This window comes from Microtus pennsylvanicus, chromosome 8 (assembly GCF_037038515.1).
Source record: "Microtus pennsylvanicus isolate mMicPen1 chromosome 8, mMicPen1.hap1, whole genome shotgun sequence".
NCBI classification, from domain to species: domain Eukaryota; kingdom Metazoa; phylum Chordata; class Mammalia; order Rodentia; family Cricetidae; genus Microtus; species Microtus pennsylvanicus.
The window spans coordinates 62,108,217-62,129,077 of NC_134586.1; the positions used below are offsets into that span (position 1 = coordinate 62,108,217).

At 48.3% G+C, this 20,861-nt stretch overlaps 1 protein-coding gene across 2 annotated transcripts in view; it reads right to left on the reverse strand.

Annotated features, from left to right (window-relative positions):
• Sfxn5 (sideroflexin 5) overlaps window positions 1–20,861 on the reverse strand; it is a 118,903-nt gene that overhangs the window by 78,127 nt on the left and 19,915 nt on the right. For both annotated transcript variants that reach the window (XM_075983686.1, XM_075983687.1), the window contains exon 3: window positions 6,525–6,602. In XM_075983686.1, coding sequence (XP_075839801.1) covers window positions 6,525–6,602 — 78 coding nt within the window. The remainder of the gene's footprint in view (window positions 1–6,524; window positions 6,603–20,861) is intronic.

The window sequence follows — 20,861 nt, forward strand, 5'->3', positions numbered from 1 at the left end:
ACACACCTTTAATCACTGAAGGGCTCTCCAACAAGGCAAACACAGGCCCAAACATGCAAACATGGGCCAACGGGTTTTGTCCTTTACCCTTCTCTCTCCGTTGCTAAAAACCATTAGATTACATTCCTTTAGCTAGCCCTCAAGGTCCATTCTCTTATTTGGCCACTGACTCATTCCTGAGACAAAACTCCAAGGTCCAACAATCAAAATTCACTGACTATATTGGCTAAACTGTCCAATAATGTCTTACCAGCTCACCCTGGCACAGATACTCTTTTCTCCCTAAAAACCCAGTCCTACAAGAAAGCTGCTGCTGGCTGGCTGGCTGGCTGCTTTTGCCCAATCCAGAAGTGTCCCCTCCCACCAAACCCTACCTTGCTTGCCCCTCTGGGGTAAGAAATATCCTTTGTGCCAAGAACTTGGTGTCTGGGTGTACAGACTCCAAGGGACCAGGGGCTGTCCTCCCCTACAATCCCAGGACTCAGGAGGCAGAGGCAGGTGGATCTCTGTGAGTTCACAGCCAGCTTGTTCATAGTGAGTTCCAGGACAGGCAGGGCTACATAGTGATACCCTGTCTCGAAAAGAAAGAAAGAAAGAGAGAGAGAGAGAGAGAGAGAGAGAGAGAGAAAGAGAGAGAGAACAAGAAAAATGCTTTTGTTTTTGTTCTTGTTTTGGTTTTAATGACAGAGGATGTCCAGCATCCAAGTCCTTTCCTGACTCCTATGGTATATGGAAGACTAAATATTCAACAAAATCCCCATATCTAGAGAGCAACAGCTGGCAGGTGGCTGGCTGACCAGGTGGGGTCTGTGTGACTGAGCTCCTGTGGCAGAGATGTGATAGTACCTTTCCCAGGCCAGTGCTCCCCGCCCTCGACTTTCTGCTCCCTCCTGTGTGTCAGTCTCGCAGACGCTAGCAGGACACCATGAGGGAGGGTAGAGTCACACCAGCCAAAACAAACATCCCTTCCCTTCTTAGCACGTACTTTATTTCTGCCAAGAGCAAAGGGACCGTACACAGGGTCCAGCACTTTGGCCCTGGCACAGCCACCATGTTGCCTTGTACTCTAGTTAAATTCCCACATACTTTCGTTTGTTTTTTTTTTTAAGTCAAAGCACACCTGTAACCCCAGCACTCAGGAGGCTGAGGCAGGAGCCTGATCCCAGGCCAACCTTAGGTACACAACAAGTTCCAGGTCAGCCTGGGCTGCATGGAAAACAACTATCTCCACAAGTCAGAAACAGATAAAAATTAACCAGAGCTGGGCATGCTGGCATATGCCTACTTAACCCCTGAATTCTAGAGACAGAGGAAAGAAGATCAGGAGTTCAAGGTCATCCCAGCCATCCTGGGCTACAGGAGACCCTGTCTCAAATAGCAGCAACAATAATCAGTCAGAAGAGGAATGAGGTGGACGGCATGTCCCCTTCCTGTCCGACCTACCACACCAACTCAAAAGGGCAGGTGAAGGACCCTGGACTTTCAGTTTTGGCTGGGCTTTCCCCCACGATCTGCTGGACCCACGAACTGGATTCGGAGGAGGCAGCAGGTACTGTCCACAGAGAAAAAGCTGCAGTTCCTCAAGCCACGCGTGGAAGGCCACGGCCACCCACATGGAGAGGATGCAGACAGAGGCACCCTGACTCTGAACTGCACTCCCAGTATAGCACTGACAGCCATTGTGCTCAGCCCCGCCCCCTCTGCACTTCCGGCTGAACGCGGATCTGTGCAGCCCTGACCCCGTGGGACTGACTGGCTTTAGGTACAACCCTGCACGGATCTGAGAGTTGAGACTCCATTTGTTTGGCTCATTTGGAGAACAGGGACAAAAGGGCAGCGTGGGGAAGCCATCTGGGTTACAGCACACAGGTTTACTGATTTCAGAAGTGGTCAGTGTCCTAGCTGAACCTGCCTCAGTCTCCAAGTGGAGACCAAAGCGGGGTGGGCTGGGGTCCCACAGGCTGCTAGGAGACAGGACACACCCCAGCACCCAGAGGGAGAACAATGGCCCCACCCCCAGTCTGGCTCGCTTACTTCCCCTCTGTCTCCTAGCAAGCTGCTTCTCTAAACCTCCTAAGGCAGCAAAGACAGAGCCTATTTAAAACAACCTCCAGAAGGTAATTAAACGGAGCCTGAAGGGGACCCTTCTGTACGGGAGGGATGCCTCCATTCAACAAACAAAAACCTTCCTAATTGATCAGTTGGGCCCATTGTATTATAGCGGCACCATTAACTGTGTTGCCATGGTAACTCCCAGGTACCATGTACCTATGCAAGCCTATGTGGGGTGAAGGGAGCCCCCAGTTCTACAGACACAGGAATAAAGAGGGATGTTCTGCCTGCTTTGCAGCCTTGAACCAGCAGCAGCTGTGGCTTCTTCACACTTGAAGTTTCTCTCCCAGTAGAGGTCCGGCCTTACAGAGGAACCCAGATTTGAATTCAGAATCTCCACTGGCTCACTAGGAGATGAGGGTGATTTACTTAACCTCTCTGAGCCCCCACTACCTCTTCTGTAATATGAAGACAGGGATACTTACTTACATGTTTATTATAAAATTATTTATTTAGTAAGCAAATGTTTTGGTTTTTGTTGTTTTATTGTCAGCCCAAACTTTTTTTCCCTGCGAGCAAGTGTTTATTAGGCATCTACTGCACACTAAGCACTAAAGATATCTCAGTGCAGAACAATAAGGTGGCAGCTCCCTGGGCAGAATGCTGTCTTAGCACGCTCGAAGTCCTGGGTTCCATGTCAGCATCGCACACACCAGGCACGTGGTACATGCCTATAATCCCAGCATGCTGGAGGTGAAGCAGGAGTTCAAAGTCATCCTCAGCTATACTGAGTTTAAAGCCAGCCTGGAACACGAGATCTATGGTGCAGCAGCTTCCTCCAAACTAAAACATTCATTCCAGGAGGAAGAAAGGATCATGAAACTCAAGAGGTAAACAAAAGGTCACGTATCTGGGAAAGCAGAAACTTGGAAGATTCTAGGAGGTGTTTCTCAAGGATTATCGAAACAGAATATAACTGCTGGGGGAGGAGACTGACCATGTAGGCTGAGGGAGACTCTAGACCATGGAGCTCCTGCCAGTCAGGCATCATTCATTGGTGTGGCGATCATTTAGGAAGTCAACTGTCTGTGGAGAAGCTATCAGTTGTCCATGAGCAGAAGAGCAAGCGAAGCTACAGGACCAAACCACCTCAGATGGCTTGGGTGACTAGGAGCCCTCACTAGGTATCCAGGCAGCTCAGGACATCAGTAACAGCTGCAGGTCTCAGGGCCAGCTGCAGGCTTTTGACCCATCCACCTGCCATGTGACTTCGATGACTGTGGCCCAGGGAAACAAGCACTGTGACAGCCACCACACACAGCCCAATTGTTGAGGCTCTGCAGAGGGAGCTGCTGCTCTGGGGACCAGCGTAGCAGCTCACACCTAGAGTGCCATGCCACCCAGCCACCAGATGGACCCATCAGGCACTACCGCTGCCAGCCAGAATGCAGAAGCTCAGGAAACAGCTAAATGCCAAGCTCCAGGCCCTTCCCCCACTCCCAAGAGGCCAGTAAGGGCTTTGGGGACAGAAAACAAAGCAGGCTGAAAAACAGGACAACAGCTCTTAGCTCTCTAAGGGAGCAAGGAGAATAATGTGGCCTCTATCCCCAAGCTCTGGGAGCGGAGAGAGGTCCCGAGAGGCCCAGCTCAGAGGGAATGGGCACGAGGGAGCTTAGACAGGCAATGGCCAGAGTCAGGAAGTGGCCTTCCTTCTCACAGGTACAAGGACACTAGACGGGCTGGAGGTTCAGATCCACAATGCAGACCCAATGCCAGCCAGAAATGACACTACTGGGGAACAAGACTACAGCCTGTCTCCCTGCCCAGGGCTGGAGGGCAGATACATCAAGACAGACAGACTCGCTTGACTGCCTGGGCTTCCTGTCTCATTGTTCCCTCAGGGCCCTGCGCGGGCTTTTAGCCAAGACACCGAGGTCACTTTGCCCTGATAGCATCTAGCACATCTGCCCTGTTCATTTCTTCTGGGGTGCTTCCTCCCCAGACCTTCAGCATAGTGTCTATCTCTGTCTGGACCAAACCCACGGCAAATGTGCCTAGATCACTCCTTTCTCATCCTTGCCTGCACCCCTCCCAGCCCACTCCCTCCTCACTAGCTGGCTTCTCATCAGCCCATCTCAAGTATGAAAACTCTTCCAGGCCAGGTATTGTAGCATACACCTTTAATCTCAGCACGCAAGTGGCAAAGGTAGAAAGAGCTTTGTGAGATCAGGGCCAGCCTGATCTACATAATGTGTGCCAGGACTACATAGAGAGATCCTGTCTCAAAACACCAAAAACCAAAGGAAGGAATGGAGGAGGGAGGGGGAGAAGGAAACAGAAAAAGAGAGAGGGAGGGAGGGAGGGAGGGAGGGAGGAAGCAGCCCTGAGTCTGGACAAGCTTCTGCTCCTGTTGACCTTCCACACCATCACTTTTCTTCACTGTCATTGTCTAGGGGTGGGGGTGGGTGTCCTATGAGGAAAGATCCTCACCCCGCTTCGTCCTTGCTCTCTGTCTATAGTGATGGAATGGAAGGGGAAGGAGGGCTGAGGAGACCTGAGGGTGGAGGACTTGGTTCAGCGGACCCTGGGTCAGTTCCTAGTACTTAGAAGTAGAGGAAAAGAGGGAACCTGAGTGGCAGTTTAAGATGTACATGTGGGACTCGGGAGATGACCCTCTTGGGGATCCTCTTGGCCATGCAAACATGAACACCTGAAATTGGGTCCCCAACACTTGTGTAAAAACCTGATGTGACAGTGTACACTTGTGACCCCAGTGATGTGAGGGGTGAAGACGAGTGGATCCTTGAGGAGCAATGGCCAACCGTCACAGGGAGTGGCACTGTGAGGAGGTGTAGGTGTGACTTTGTTGGAGGAAGTGTGTCTCAGTCTCTTCCTGTTGCCTTTGGATAGGGACATAGAATTCTTAGCTCCTTCTCCAGCACCATGTCTACCTGCCTGCCACCATGCTTCCCACCATGATGACAACAGATTAAACCTCTGAACTGTAGGTTCAGACCAGCCCCAATTAAATGTTTTCCTCTATAAAAGTTGCTGTGGTCACAACAATAGAAACCCTAACTGAGACAGCAACCTTCAGAAATATCAGATATTAAATGGCATCAGAATCTCAGAAGCCATACTGTAAGCCAGGAGAAAATAAGTGATGGTCTTCAAAATTATGAGGACTTCCTGTCAGTTACGTCTGAGTGGGGACACATGCTTCTAAGGTGGATCTCTGCATATCTGAGGCTAGCCTTGTCTCCATGGAGATTTTAGGATAGTCAGTACTGCACAGTGAGACCCTATCTCAAAAACGAGAACAGAAGCCCTCCAAACATTTAAACATTCTTCTCTTCCACCCCTTTCGGGGAGCTACAAAAAGTATTTCACTATAACTACAGACACACAAAGAAAAGAAAGACCTGGGACTGGGTGGGCTCAGGAAAGGGAAAATGGTAATACAGGGGCCTTCAAATTAAAAGGAGGTAGTAAAATACCGAATGCAGAAGATACAGCTGTTTGGTCAAAAGTGAGACCCCAGCCCCCTGTCACCCCTACATCTAAGGACTCTGGAATGATTGATTGAAAGCATCACCCTGACCACTACCATCCATTTTGGGTCCCCTCCCCTGGGAGTTGCCTTGGTCTGAACTCCGCTCCGGGAAAGCCTGCCAAGTGCTGACCCCTCTCCAGGGAGGGTCAGGACCACTCCACGGGCTATTGAGGCTGCTGCCCAGAAAAGGAAGACATGGTCTCCGGGGTTTCGCGTGGTCTCCCCTGCTCTCTCTCTCCATGCTTTCCCGGACACCCAGGAGCACTGAAGTAAACGTGGGCATCTTTTATTCGGTCTAATTTGGTCTGATTGGAATTATTGGCGTTGGCAGAGAGGCTCGTCTTAAGGACTGTTCCTAACAGCAGCAAGAGCTAGAAATGGAACAAAGTTCACCAGTGAAAAACACGGACAATAATTAACTCCAGATAAAACATAAAGTTGAAAAAAGAAATCAGCCATGGTACAAACAACTTGACTGTTCAGAAAATGTTATTTAATAATCGGAATGTCATGACAGCTGAAACACAGCTCTCACGCCATGATTAAATGTGTGAGGAAGGGAGGTACTAGAAGGAAGATGTTCTGTAAGTGGTGAAGGACAAGGGGGAGAATCCTCAGCAATCTCACCTGGCAGTGCTGAGTAGCGGAGAACTGGCAGTTCAGGGGACCGATACAGACTTACACCTGAGATGCGGCTACGAGGCGCTCCTTCCCGTGGGCAGAACTAGGACCGGGGCGTGACAACTCAATGCTTTGGTCTTTTCAACAGGGCCTTTTTGAACTATGTGTAAATATTTCTTTGAAAAATACATAATTAAGTTTGGAAATAAAGTTTGTGAACAAAAAGAAACATTTTGGCACATTACCCACAAGATTTGGGATCCCCTCCTCTGACCCCTGCTACCCCCGGCAGAGGTACCTGTTCATTGGTAACTCCTGGACGTAGGGTGCCGTGCTTGTAGTCCTCCAACAGCTGCACGGCTTCTCTGAGACGTCTCTGTGGAGGAAAGAGAAGAGACACTGTGTGGCATCAGACCGGTACTTCTGACAGCACCGTCAGCCAGAGTGACAGGGTTCACAGTGCGTGACCACAGCCCTCCGAGTACACACGAAACAGTAGAAGGATCTGGCCTATGTCCTCCCACAGAGACCTGGACCACAGCCCTCCGAGTACACACGAAACAGTAGAAGGATCTGGCCTATGTCCTCCCACAGAGACCTGGATCACAGCCCTCAGAGTACACACGAAACAGTAGAAGGATCTGGCCTATGTCCTCCCACAGAGACCTGGACCACAGCCCTCCGAGTACACACGAAACAGTAGAAGGATCTGGCCTATGTCCTCCCACAGAGACCTGGATCACAGCCCTCAGAGTACACACGAAACAGTAGAAGGATCTGGCCTATGTCCTCCCACAGAGACCTGGACCACAGCCCTCCGAGTACACACGAAACAGTAGAAGGATCTGGCCTATGTCCTCCCACAGAGACCTGGACCACAGCCCTCCGAGTACACACGAAACAGTAGAAGGATCTGGCCTATGTTCTCCCACAGAGACCTGGACCACAGCCCTCCGAGTACACACGAAACAGTAGAAGGATCTGGCCTATGTCCTCCCACAGAGACCTGGACCACAGCCCTCCGAGTACACACGAAACAGTAGAAGGATCTGGCCTATGTCCTCCCACAGAGACCTGGACCACAGCCCTCCGAGTACACACGAAACAGTAGAAGGATCTGGCCTATGTCCTCCCACAGAGACCTGGATCACAGCCCTCCGAGTACACACGAACAGTAGAAGGATCTGGCCTATGTTCTCCCACAGAGACCTGGACCACAGCCCTCCGAGTACACACGAAACAGTAGAAGGATCTGGCCTATGTCCTCCCACAGAGACCTGGACCACAGCCCTCCGAGTACACATGAAACAGTAGAAGGATCTGGCCTATGTCCTCCCACAGAGACCTGGACCACAGCCCTCCGAGTACACACGAAACAGTAGAAGGATCTGGCCTATGTCCTCCCACAGAGACCTGGACCACAGCCCTCCGAGTACACACGAAACAGTAGAAGGATCTGGCCTATGTCCTCCCACAGAGACCTGGATCACAGCCCTCCGAGTACACACGAAACAGTAGAAGGATCTGGCCTATGTCCTCCCACAGAGACCTGGACCACAGCCCTCCGAGTACACACGAAACAGTAGAAGGATCTGGCCTATGTCCTCCCACAGAGACCTGGACCACAGCCCTCCGAGTACACACGAAACAGTAGAAGGATCTGGCCTATGTCCTCCCACAGAGACCTGGATCACAGCCCTCCGAGTACACACGAAACAGTAGAAGGATCTGGCCTATGTCCTCCCACAGAGACCTGGATCACAGCCCTCCGAATACACACGAAACAGTAGAAGGATCTGGCCTATGTCCTCCCACAGAGACCTGGACCACAGCCCTCCGAGCACACACGAAACAGTAGAAGGATCTGGCCTATGTCCTCCCACAGAGACCTGGACCAACAGCCATGCCGTGATACACAACAGATCAGACCAGCCCACCCAAAAACTGAAGTAAAACTCAGAGATGGTTCTGTCAGTAAAATGCTTGTGTGCAAGCACAAGGACCTGGGTTCTATCCCCAGACGGCACTAAAAACGAAAGCGAAGTAGTGCATACTTGCAATCCCAGAGCCAGAAGGGTTGAAACAGGATTCCTGGGGCTTGCTGGCCAGACAGCATAGCCCACTAGGTGAGCTCCAGGTCAACAGAGATCCTGTCTCAAAACAAAAAGGTCAACTGTACCGAGGGAAACCACACAGGTTGACCTCTAGCCTCCACACCCATGTGCGTGTACACACACACACGCACACACACACACACACACACACACACACGCACGCACACACACACATGCACACGCGCGCGCACACACGCACACACACGCACACACACACACACACACATGCACACACGCACACACACGCACACACACACACACACACACACACACACATGCACACGTGAAGTAAGGACTGGGGTGTAACTCAGGGCTAGACCATTTGCTTCAAGAGTTTTAGGCTCTGAGTTTCATCCCCAACAATGAGGAAGAAAAATGACACCAAACCAAGCAAGCATTTCCTGACCACATCCAGGGTAATTTCCTGAGTGAGAACAAAATGGCCAAGCATCCTTGGACTTCCCACAGGTCAGGGAACCCTGATTCCTCTTCGGGCTGATGAGGGAGGGGGACTTGATCGGGGGAGGGGGAGGGAAATGGGAGGCGGTGGCAGGGAGGAGGCAGAAATCTTTAATAAATAAATAAATTTAAAAAAAAAAAGAAAATATGGGGAAGAAAAAAAAATGGCCAAGCAGTATAACATCATTCACTGGACCAAACACACACAGAGACACGCAGACACACAGACATGCATGAAGGGACAGCAGGCACATGGTTTTTCTAGGAGTGTATTTATGTGCTTATGAAAATTAAAAAAAAAAAACCAGGCCCACCAAACTCATAACAGAGCAACTTTTAATTTGGAGAAAAAACGGACCAAGGCTGACATGGGTCAGGAAGAACTTAACTTCAACTGCAACACCAAACGTTTTTATTAGGTGGATATAATCACATTGCACTTCCACGATTTATTTTTATCATTTAAAAAATACTGGCAGAAGTCTGGCAAAATGGCTCAGTGCATAAAAGTGATTGTAGCTAAGTCTGTCTGCCTGTGTTCAGTCCCTGGAATCCAAGCAGAAGGGAGAGAACCAGTTCTCGCCAGCTGTCCCCTGAATGCCACACATGCACAGAGGCATGTGAACACACACAAAATTAGTGAATAAAATTAAAAAATAGTGACAGATTTACCTATACAAGTAACTCTTAGAAGCAACCCAGGAGATAGAAGTGGCTTTCATTCACCAGGAGACTGGGATAAAGGCAACAGCGCCTACACATGGCCAAGACTACACACAGACAACTAACAAAGGCCTAGATACATAAACTGAACTATACACACCCAGTAAAAACAAAACAAAAAAACCTCACACAACAATTCTCCAGGAGTGGTGGTGTCCGCCTGCAATACCAGAGGCAGAGAATCTTGAGTTCCAATCCAGTTTGGGCTACAGACTAAGTTCCAAGCCAGTGTACACTAGACAGTGATACTGTCTCACAGGGCGGCAAACAAGCCAGATGCTACGGCACACATATTTAAATGCCAGCACTCAGGAGGCAGAGGCGGGCAGACGGCTGTGAGTTTGCTGCTAGCCTGGTCTACAGAGTGAGGCTACAAAGATCCCTTGAGGCAGGGAGAGAGAATGATAACTTACATACACCTAACACCAGAACTTGTGAGGTGGAGTCGGAAGGATCAGGAGTTCAAACCAGCTTTGGTTACATGGCAGAATCTGAATACAGCCTGGTCTACACAAGAAACCAAATGAAGGGAAGGGGAAGGAGGGGGAGGAAGATATGGGGGAGGGAGGGAGGAGAGGGGGAGAGGGGAGAATATACAGCAATTTTAAAAGTAAAAGAAGTAAGCTGGCAGGGTAGTGTGCAGTCCTGGCACTGTAGAGGTGGAGGCAGGAAGATCAGAAGATCGGGTCCGTTACACAGCAAGTTCAAGACCAGCCTGTGTTATATGAGATCCATATGTATCAAAACGTAGAAAACAATGACTACCTTGCCACATAGATGACTCTCACTGGCATTATGGACACTCTAAGGACAGTCACCCATTATCCCAATGTCCCAGAGTCTTCCAGAATATTTCCATATCCAAGTCTAGCAATAAGGTGTATGCACCCTCACTTTGGTTCCGGACAGACTTTGTGACTATCTCGACACCCAGAAGGTGGTAGATAAAAGGAGGTATTACCTAAGGCTAGACCATGAAGTCTTACAATTTCACCCTGTTCTCAGTCCTCCTTCTCTCAGAAGCAGCCACCAGGCTGCAAGGGAGCCTGATCGGCTCAGGAAAGACCCACACGCTCCAGCAGTAAGCCCTTAGCGCACTGCTCCAGCTGAGCTGCTCACCAACAGCAGCACACACATGGCCGCCACATCCCTTCCTGCATCTGTTCATTTCCAAAGGGGATAATTTGCTTTCACCCCCACCTGCATGAGCCCCTCTTTTCCAAATACGTGAGCAATTTATGATGTTTAAAGCACAGGGATTAGTGGACAAACCTATAGTCCTAGCACTTGGGAGGTGAAGGAAGGAGGATCAGAAGTCCATGGCCAGCCTGGGCTACACAGTGAGCTACAGGACAGCCTGAGCTACAACAGTGAGACCGCTTCACAAGCCAACAAAGACTGGAAGCTGGAGAGATGGCTCAGTGGTTAAGCAAACACACTGCTTCTGCAGAGGACACAAGTTTGAGTCCCGGCACCCACATCAGAGGGTTAACCTGCAGCTCCAGTTCCAGAGGATCTAAGGATCTTTTCTGGCCTCCATGGGCACCAACTCACATGCACAAACTGTTAAAATGTTAAGAATAGCAACAAAGAAACTGAGCATGGTGGCACATGCCTGGGATCCCAGCACTCAAGAGGCTGAGGCAGAAGGATCAAGTTTGAGGCCAAAAGAAGATTTAAAAAAAAAAAAAAGGAAAACGAAGAAATCAGAAGAGGCAGGAAAGCATAAAAAACCTCATTCCCAACCACGGTACACAACACCAAGATAACCACAGCAAATGCTTAACTTTTATTCTAGACTTGGAATGTTTTTTTTTTCTTTGCGTCCTTTGTTTTTGTTTTGTTTATGTTTTAGGAGAGTTTCACTTTGTAGCCCAGGCTAACCTAGATCTCACCTCCTGTCTCAACTCCCCAAGTGCTGGGTCAAGAGGTGTGCACCACCACAACCGGCCTTGTGTTTCAGGAAAATTGGATCACATTGTGTTTAATTCACTTAAGGCTGCAAAAGGAGTAAAATGCGGGAGTTAGCACTTGAACCAAGTTTCATTAAACCTTTGCCAGGCACCCCTGACCCTCAGTACCGCAAAACCTCCTAGAGGTGCTCAGGTTCCCCAAGTCTGGGTGGCTTCCTCCTGCTGCCAGGACCTCTATGAACCTGGACAATCACGCTCTACTTTCTCCTGAAATGCGGTGAAAAGCCCTGAATTCTCATTATTTCTCTCACCCCAGGGATTCTCCTGAGTTCCTATAACAACCTGGCCAGATTCCATCTCATTTGACACAGTCATCAAAGGCAGCCTCAAGCCAAAAGAATCAGTTCCATTAAAGCCCTGAGCTTGGCAAAGAGCATAAAGGAGGAGAGCCAAAGTTCCTGCAGACAGGCCTGAGGGCCCAGAAGGGAAGACAGCCAGAGGAACCTGTTCGCTCTGGGCCTCTAGGCTGGAGCTGGCCTAACTAAGCTTTGCTCAGAGGTCCTGTGGGGTGGACATGGCCACAGTCACCTGTGTGGACAGGACACAAGAACTGGCCACTCTGGGGATTTTTCAGAGAGGCTGGGTGCTCACAAGAAATGTGTCCCTGTTACGCCCTGCTCCCCAGCCACTGTATTATGGCGCTTGGCAAAAGGCCCTAGAGAAGGAGGATGCTGGGAGGTCAGCGCTGGGTGAGCTTGGCAGGAAGTCTTTTTAACCAGGAACAAACAGGCAGCCCCTGAATGGAAAAGCTCCGAGGGGCCCAGCTGGCTCAGGGGATGCTGCTGGGCTGTGGCCCCTGCTGAAGCCCCAGGCTGGGAGCAGCCGGGCCAATGATGCTGCTTCCCAACTCCCCATCACCAGCCTGGCTGCCCACAGCCAGCTCATAGGCCCCAGGGGTGAGACTACTAATACTTTGCTAAATGGACACTTTCTAAATTCCTATCTCTCCACCTGTATATTAGTGCAGACTTCATCAGAGACGTGTCTTTGTACAGTGGAGGTTTAATTAAATGTCTTTAATTAATTTAATTGAAATCTTACAACTGGTCTAAATGCAGAGAATGAGTGTCTGTGGAGGGCTCAACCATAACCTGTGGATTGCTCAGCCCTAACTGGGACATCTAGGTCAACCCCCAGCCCCAAAGCTCAGGGCCTATCGCTGAAGAAGAGGCAGAAGGAGCCAGAAGTTAGGGAGCAAGGGGACAAAGCAGTGTCTTCTTGACATGACAGGACACTGCCTTCCTGACTCGCAGCAGTCTGAGCCTGCACGAGACCTGCACAAGATGAAGCCAGTCAACACTCCAGCCTGGAGCTGGGGAGGAACTCATGAGCCCCAGCCCTAGCAGAGGAGTTACTGATAGCTGATGGCTCCCGAGAAAGGGAGAATCTATTTTCTTTGAGGGTGTAAGCTGACCATGCTCCAGTGGATGATCCCACACCTCTGAGTCTGAGCAGCGTAGACTGGAATCAGTGGGTTAGTTTTTGTTCGGGTTTGGTTTTTGCTTTTCAAGACAGGGTTTTGCTGTTTGGCTCTGGATGTCCTAGAACTTGCTTTGTACACCAAGCTGGCCTCAAACTCAGAGATCCACCTGCCCCTGAGTGCTGGGATTAAAGGCATGCACCACCATCACCCTGCTGATGGAGGAGGGTCATCTTTCTATTTGTTGTTTCATTGGTTAAGTAATAAAGAAACTGCTTGGCCTCTGATAGGGTAGAATTTAGATAGGCGGAGTAAACAGAACAGAATGCTGGGAGAAAGAAGCTGAGTCAAGGAGTCGCTATGATTCTCCCACTCCAGACAGACGCAGGTTAAGATCTTTCCTGATAAGCCAGCTTGTGGAGCTACACAGATTATTAGAAATGGGTTAGATCGATATGTAAGAGCTAGCCAATAAGAAACTGAAACTAATGGGCCAAGCAGTGTTTAAATGAATACAGATTGTGTGTTGTTATTTCGGGGCATAAGCTAGCCAGGCGGCCAGGGTGCTGGGGACGCAGCCCCGCCGCTCCTACTACTACAAATGGCGCCTACTACTACACCCTGCAATTAAAAAAAAGATATATAGAGACTGTGATGGTTTGAATGAGACGGGCCCACATAGGCTTATAGATTTGCATTTTTAGTGCCCAGTTGGTGAACTCTTTGGAAAGATTAGGAGATGTGGCCTTGTAGGAGGAGATGTATCCCTGGGAGTAGACTTTGAAGTTTCAAAAGTCCACACCAGGCCCAGTGTCTCCTCTCTCTGCTGTGAATCAGGATGCAGAGCTCTCAGCTGCCACCCCAGAACCATGCGTGCCTGTATGCCAACATGCTTCCACTAGGATAATGGACTGGCCCTCTAAAACTGTAAGCAAGCCCCCAGTTAAATGCTTTTCTTTTAAGAGTTTCATTGGGAGCTAGAGAAATGGCTCAGTGGTTAAGAGAACCGACTGCTCTCCTAGAGAATCCCCGTTCAAGTCCAAGTACCCACTTGGCAGCTCACAACTGTCTGTAACTCCAAGGTCTGACACCCTCACACAGACATACATGCAGGCCAAACACCAATGCACATAAGACAAAAATAAATAATTTTTTTAAAAAGAGAGTTCCTTAGTCTTGGTGTCTCTTTGCAACAACAGAACTAAGACAGAAGATGAGGCTGGGAGGGTGTGGGGGTGGATCTTGGAGGAGTTCAGTGGAAGAGTTGGGGATGAATATAATCAAACTACATTGAATGTATGTATGAAGTTCTCAAAGAATAAAAATATTGCATTTTTATTTTTATTTTTCAAGCAGGGCCTCGCTACATAACCCTGGCTGTCCTTGGAACTCACTATGTAGACCAGGCTGACTTCAAACTCAGAGAGATCCAGAATAATCTTTCCTGGCATCACAACTCATTTCCGGGTAACATGCAAGCTACTCTGTAACCTGTGTGATGGCCATGCTTGGTTGTCAACTTGGCTACATCTGGAATTAACCAAACCCAAACTGCTGGGTGCACCTGTGAGGGACTCTTCTTGATTACGTCATTCCAGTCAAGAAGACCCACCCTAAATCCACATCCTTTGAGGTGAGAAGGCCCCCCTAAACCTGGGTCACACCTTCTAGCGGCAGCCTATATACGGGATATGGAAGAAGCCCTTGCTCATCTGGCAAGCCCATTCCTTCGCTGGATTGGAGCCTACTTCTTCAGGATTCCAGGGTATACTGCAGACCAGCTGAGACATCCAGCCTCCTGGACCAAACATCTATCAGATTGTTGAACTTTCTGTTGGAAGACAGCCATTGTTGGAATAATCGGGCCACTGACTGTAGGGCACTCTATAAATAATAAATCCCATCTGTATAGTATATATTCCTCCTCTTAGTTTTGTTTGTCGAGACAACCTGGACTAGTGCGTCCTGTGTAGCTAAGCCGGAATGCCGAATAGACACCTTAACCATCTACTGTTCAGGGTGATAAGACAAGATGGGAGCAGGAGCATCTGGCCAAGAGCTGAGGGCAAGTGAGAGGCAGAGGAGAAACTGGGAGAGGGAAAGAGGGGAGAGCAGAAGGAGGAGAGAGGGGAGAAGAGAAAGAGGGTGGGGGGGGGAGAAAGGGAGTATTGGGAGGGAGGGGGAGGAGAAAGAGAAGGGGGAAGAGAGAAGGAAGAGGAAGACTGAGAAAGAAAGACAAGGCCCTTTTTAAAACTACCTTTTAAAACTGAAACCCAGGGCCTGTGAGATGACGTTTTAGGTAAAGGTACTTAAAACTAGGTCTGGCGAGCTGAGTTTAACACTCAGAATGGTGGAAAGAGAGAACTCTTTCCCAGAACTAAGTCACACACACACACTCACATACAATAAAGAAAAAACTGAGCCCACACAATGGGTAGGGATGTGCCAGGCAGAGAGTGTGAGAGCCAAGCAGGAGAGACTGGCATGGGAGAACCAGTAGGCAGTAGGGTCTACAGCTGGTAGGAAGCCTGAGGTTTACGCACCTTCCTGCCTTGACAACTCAACAGCTGGTTCTCGCCTGGGGCTGGTCCGTGTGTGTGACCTAGGGCCAGAGAGACTGGCACTGCAAGCAGTCTCCAGACCTCCTCGTAGGGTGTCCTAGCCCCCTTCCTATGGCTGTCCCAGAAACGCTTTGACCAAAAGCAGAAGAGAGAAAGCTCAGTAGTTAGGAGCACTTGCCGCTAACACAGAAGAGCTGGGTTCCGTTCCCAGCACCTATTATGTTCAGGTGCTAGGTATGACAAAACTGCCAGCAAATAAACAAAAACTTGACTTGCAACATGGCCGTGTGTGTGTGTGCATGTGTATGCATGTGTGTGTGGTGTATTACTGCATCTGTACATGCACAGAGACAAGATGAAGACACCAGGTGCCCTGCTTTTTCACTCTCTGCCATTATTCCTTTAGACAGGGTTTCTCTCTGAACCTGGAGCGAGGCTCATGGCCAACAAACCCCAGGAGTACCCATCTCTACCTCCGACAGACCTGGCTCACATCCACATCTGTCTTTTTATGTGAAATTCTGGAATTCAAACCCAGGTCCTCAGGCTTGTCCAGTAAGCACCCTTACATAGCGAGCCATCTTTCCAGCCCCTTGGGAATTTAAAATTAGAAGTCCCATTAGAGGGCCAATGATGTGGCTCAGCAGGTAGAAGCAGTTACTGCCTGCCTGACCTGACCACCTGAGTTTAATCCCCAGGCCCCACACCTTAGGACAAAACCAACTCCCAAAAGTTGCTCTGTGACCTCACATTTGCACCGTGGCACATAAACACATATTCTCTGTCTCCCTCCACCACCCCAAACACTCACTAAATTAAAATGTAACTTATTTTTTGAAAGACCTGAACCCATCTGAAAGGCCAGTAATGGAAAACCATATGTAAATGTACAGCATGACACGTGACGGCTTCTATGTAGTGACTAAGCATGTGGTTTTCTCCTTGCTAATCGTGCAGGAGTCACGATGATCTCTGTAGTTGTGGTTTTAGCATCTGTGCTGCCCAGCTGGGCGCTTCCCACCCAGCTCCACAGAATGAGTCTTCAAAGAGGAAAAACAGGGGCTGGAGAAATGGCTCACTGTTTAAGAGCCCTGCCTGCTCTTGCAGAAGACACAGGTTTGGTTCCCAGCACCCACGTGATGACTCACAACTGCCTAACTCCAGTTCCAGGAGGCCTGATGCCCTCTTCTGGTCCTGGAAACACATGCACATGTGTGGTACACAGTCATACATGCAGCCAAAACTCCCATACCTATAAAATAAAATGTTTAAAATGTTAATTTTAAAAAGAAATATTCTCTAAAACAATTTTATATACATATCATTTTTCTATTTATTAAAAATGAAAGCAAATTTGCACACTAATGAGATGAAGATGTTTATTTTTGCATAAAGAACTAAATCTCAGTGGGGCACAGCATGCACAGCTGTGATCCCAACACTCAGGAGGCAGAGGCAGGAGGATTGCTGCAAGTTCCAGCCCAGCTTGGTCTACAGAGTGAGTTCTAGGTCATCCTGGTCTACATAATGAATTTCAGGCCGGCCAAAGTTATATAGTGAAACTTTCTCCAAAGACCAAAACCTAATAATACCAACAATAAATCTTGGCTGGATGTCTGCTTTACAGAATGTAGAACATCTTCAACAGTTTTCAAAGCTGACAGATATGTTGATTTCATAAGCAATGCTGAGATCATCACTTCACAGAAATACACACTGCAAAATGGCAAAAGTATATTTTAGGGCCATTTCAAAAATTCCTAGAAAGTGTTCTAATTCCACCAAATTTCATTTAATGACTTGTAATTTTTAAGCATTTGTTAATATATAGGTTGTATGTTGATCATATTCTTTCTAATATATTTAATCTTTGTTTTTAAATGAAGCACTATCAACTCTAAAAGAAATTTTATGTGTGTACATATGTGTAGAAATGAGTTTGTGTGTGTGTGTGTGTGTGTGTGTGTAAATGTGTAGTGGGATGGGTATGTGTGTACATGTAGTTATGTGTGTGTATGTGTAGGTCAGAGGTCAATTTCTGGTTATCTTTATTGCTCCCATCTTACTTTGCTACAGGGTCTTTGAACCTGGAGCCCTCACACTATCCACAGCGACTGACCACTGAGCTCATGGACCCTCTCCTCAGCACTGGGGTTACAGACACATGACATCACATCCAGCTCTTTATGTGGGTGCTGGGGACCCAAACTCAGGTCCTCATGTTTGTATGCTAGACACCTTACCAGCTGACCATGTCTTCAGCCCCAGCAGCAGATGCTTAGAGAAAATTAATGTCCTATTTCTGAGAACCCAACCCCTACTTTCCAGTGTTAGTGTCCCCAGTGAACTTGATCTAAATCAGCTGTTTAAACAAGTTCACCAGGTTGTTCCACAGCTTTATTAGATCCAGAAGGACCTGGGAGACTAGGGAAGCACACTCTGAGCACTTCTGTGAGCATTCTGCTTCCAGAGGATTCCCAAAGCCTGGGAACGCTGTCCCTAATGTAAGCGGAGACCCAGAGATGCCTACCAGTAACAAGCCTCTACCACATGCTCCTGCAGCCTCCTCAGCAACTCAGAATTGAGGAAGGCACGGACCATGAACCGAAGCCTCTGACACTATGAGCTAAAGAAATTCTCTCCCCTTAAGCTATTAATATCGGGGTAAAATAACATGACAGTGTCTGCCATCAACCCCCCTAATCCCACATTTAGTGTAACTGGACTTGTAGACTTTTTATAAATTTTATTTATTATCATTGTGTGTGGAACATGCTACAGTGCATGTATGGCTGTCAGGAGACAGCTGTGTGGACTTGGTTCACTTCTTCCACTTTTATTGGGACCTGGGGCTGGAACTCAGATCACCAGGCTTGCACAGCAAGTGCTTTGGCTGCTGAGCCACCCTGCCAGCCCTTGGGGACTTGTTTTCTCCCTGTTCGGGGATATTAGAATCTATCCATCCTTTTAAGGCCAAATTCGTCCAAACAGGGACAGTGTTTCCAGTTACTGTGTGTGTCTCTCACTTCCATAACTGTCTCACGTTTTCCACAGCCGCTTTCCCTGACGCAAACCTGCATTCACCGTCTCTTACTGATCCCTATGATCCCCGGCGGCAAACCTGGATTCGCGGTCTCTCAATGAGCCCTATGTGTTCTCATGTAATGGCCTTTAGAACCCAGGCACTGAATGCCAGTGTGCCACATCTCCACCCTTCCAGTGAGCACAACCAGGAAGCTGGGAAATACATTAGAAGTATGTGTGCGCACACATGGTGTGAAGTCCTGGCTTCACATTAGTGCCCACGGTTCAAATGCAGCAGCACCACATGGCTCCTCTCCCTCTCCTATAGTGACAGTCCCAGGTCTCAACACCAGCAGTTAACTGGAGTTGTTTGCTTTATACTTAATTTTTTACTCTTTTTTTCGTGTGTATGTGCATGTGTATAGGAGTGCCCATAGAGACCAGGAGTGAGCATAGGTTCCCCTGGAGTTGGAATACAGGGAGTTGTGAGCTGTCCAACATGGATGTTAGGTACTAAATTTGAGACCTCTGGAAGAAAACTGAGCCATCTCTCCAGCACCAATGTTTGTCTGCTTGTTTTTGACAGGATTTAACGTACCTGAGACTAGACTGGATCCCTGATCCTTCTGCCTCCATCTCCCAAGTGCTAGCATTGCAGGCATGAGCCAACACCCCATTCCCCCCACTGCAGTTATTATTCTAACCTACATCGCACTCAGCATAGTTCTGAATTACTATATTAATATTAGTACTGAGTGGGTGTTATTAATATTTCTGGGACTGAAGAGAAGGTTCAGCAGTTAAGAACACTTGATTCTCTTCCAGAGAACCCATGTTCAATTTCCAAAACCCACATGGTGGTCTGTAAATCCAGTTCCGAGTATCTAATGTCCCTTTTCTAACTCTGTAAACACCAGGTAAACACGAGATGCATAGGCATGCATGCATGCAAAATCCCCATGCACATAAAAATACATATATACATTTGAATATGCATACACACACATATATATCATATATGTTTTATAATATATATATATACCATTTGGCTAGCACTCTGTTTTCAAGATGATCATTTGTTAACCTTTAAGTGATGACTGAAATAAGAATACCCAACTTATGCCACCTTAAGACAAAAATTAAGAAGAACTTAGACCCAGGTGTGTTGTCTCATGTTGGGAGGCAAAGGCAAGAGGATTATTACGTGTTCAAGGCCAGTCCTGGGCTACATAATGAGTTCCAAGATAGCCTATGCTACAAGATGAGAGACTGTCTTTAAAAAGAAAAACATCCTCAAATGTGGTGGTATAGAACTTTAATCTCAGCACTCAGAAGGCAGACACAGTCAGATCTCTGTGAGTTCAAGGGCAGCCTGGTCTACATAGTGAGTTCCAAGCCAGCCAAGGCTACATTATAAGATCTGTCTCAAAATAACAATGGCAAAAATCAGCATGGGTGGGGGAAGACACCTATCTGCAGTTCTAGCACTTTGGAAGTGGAGGCAAGAGGAACAGGAGTCCAAAGGTAGCATCAGCTACAGCAGTGGTCTGAATAGCTATGGCCCCCAAGGACTCGTGTTTGAATGCTTGGCCTATAGGAAATGGCACTAATAGGAGGTGTGGCCTTGTTGGCAGAAGGATGTCACTGTGGGAGTGGGCTTTGAGGTCTTGTTTATGCTCAAGCTATGCCCAGCGTGGTAGACAGTTCACTTCTGTGGACCAAGATATAGAACTCTCAGCTTCTTCTCCTGAACCTTGTCTGCTTGCATGCTGTCATGTTTCCTGCCATGACAATACTGGACTAAACCTCTGAAACTTAAGCCACCCCAATTAAATGTTTTCCCTTATAAGAGTTACCATGGTCATGGTGTCTCTTCACAGCAGTAGAAACCCCAAGACAGCTACATTATGAGTTTTGAGGTCAGCCTAGCTATATTCTGAGTTCCAGACTAACATGGCCTGTCTGCCTCCCTTTCCCCAAATAAAACAAAAACATAGGTGCCATTTGCACAGCCCTGCCTTCAGAGGTCTCTGCATTCCATAGCCCACATGGAAAGCTGGGACATCTCTCCTGCATTTCTGCAAGCTTCCCTTGCTGAGCTGGATGCTGTGCACTGTGCCCTGCACAGGAGTCTCAGTCCTCCGAACTCCCAGGTAATCTTGCAGCGGTTTCATGAACCATATTGACTGTACCAAGGATTCCTTGGGGCAGTCATGGAGTGGACCATTGCATGCGTTAGAACTTTTTCCAGCACGGAATGAGATCAGAGCTCAGCCGCATCTCACTGTGCACCTCATATGCCAGTCTTCCAAAGCTCACCCATCTTCCTGCTCCCCTCCCCAGTTTGGGCCTCTCCTTCCA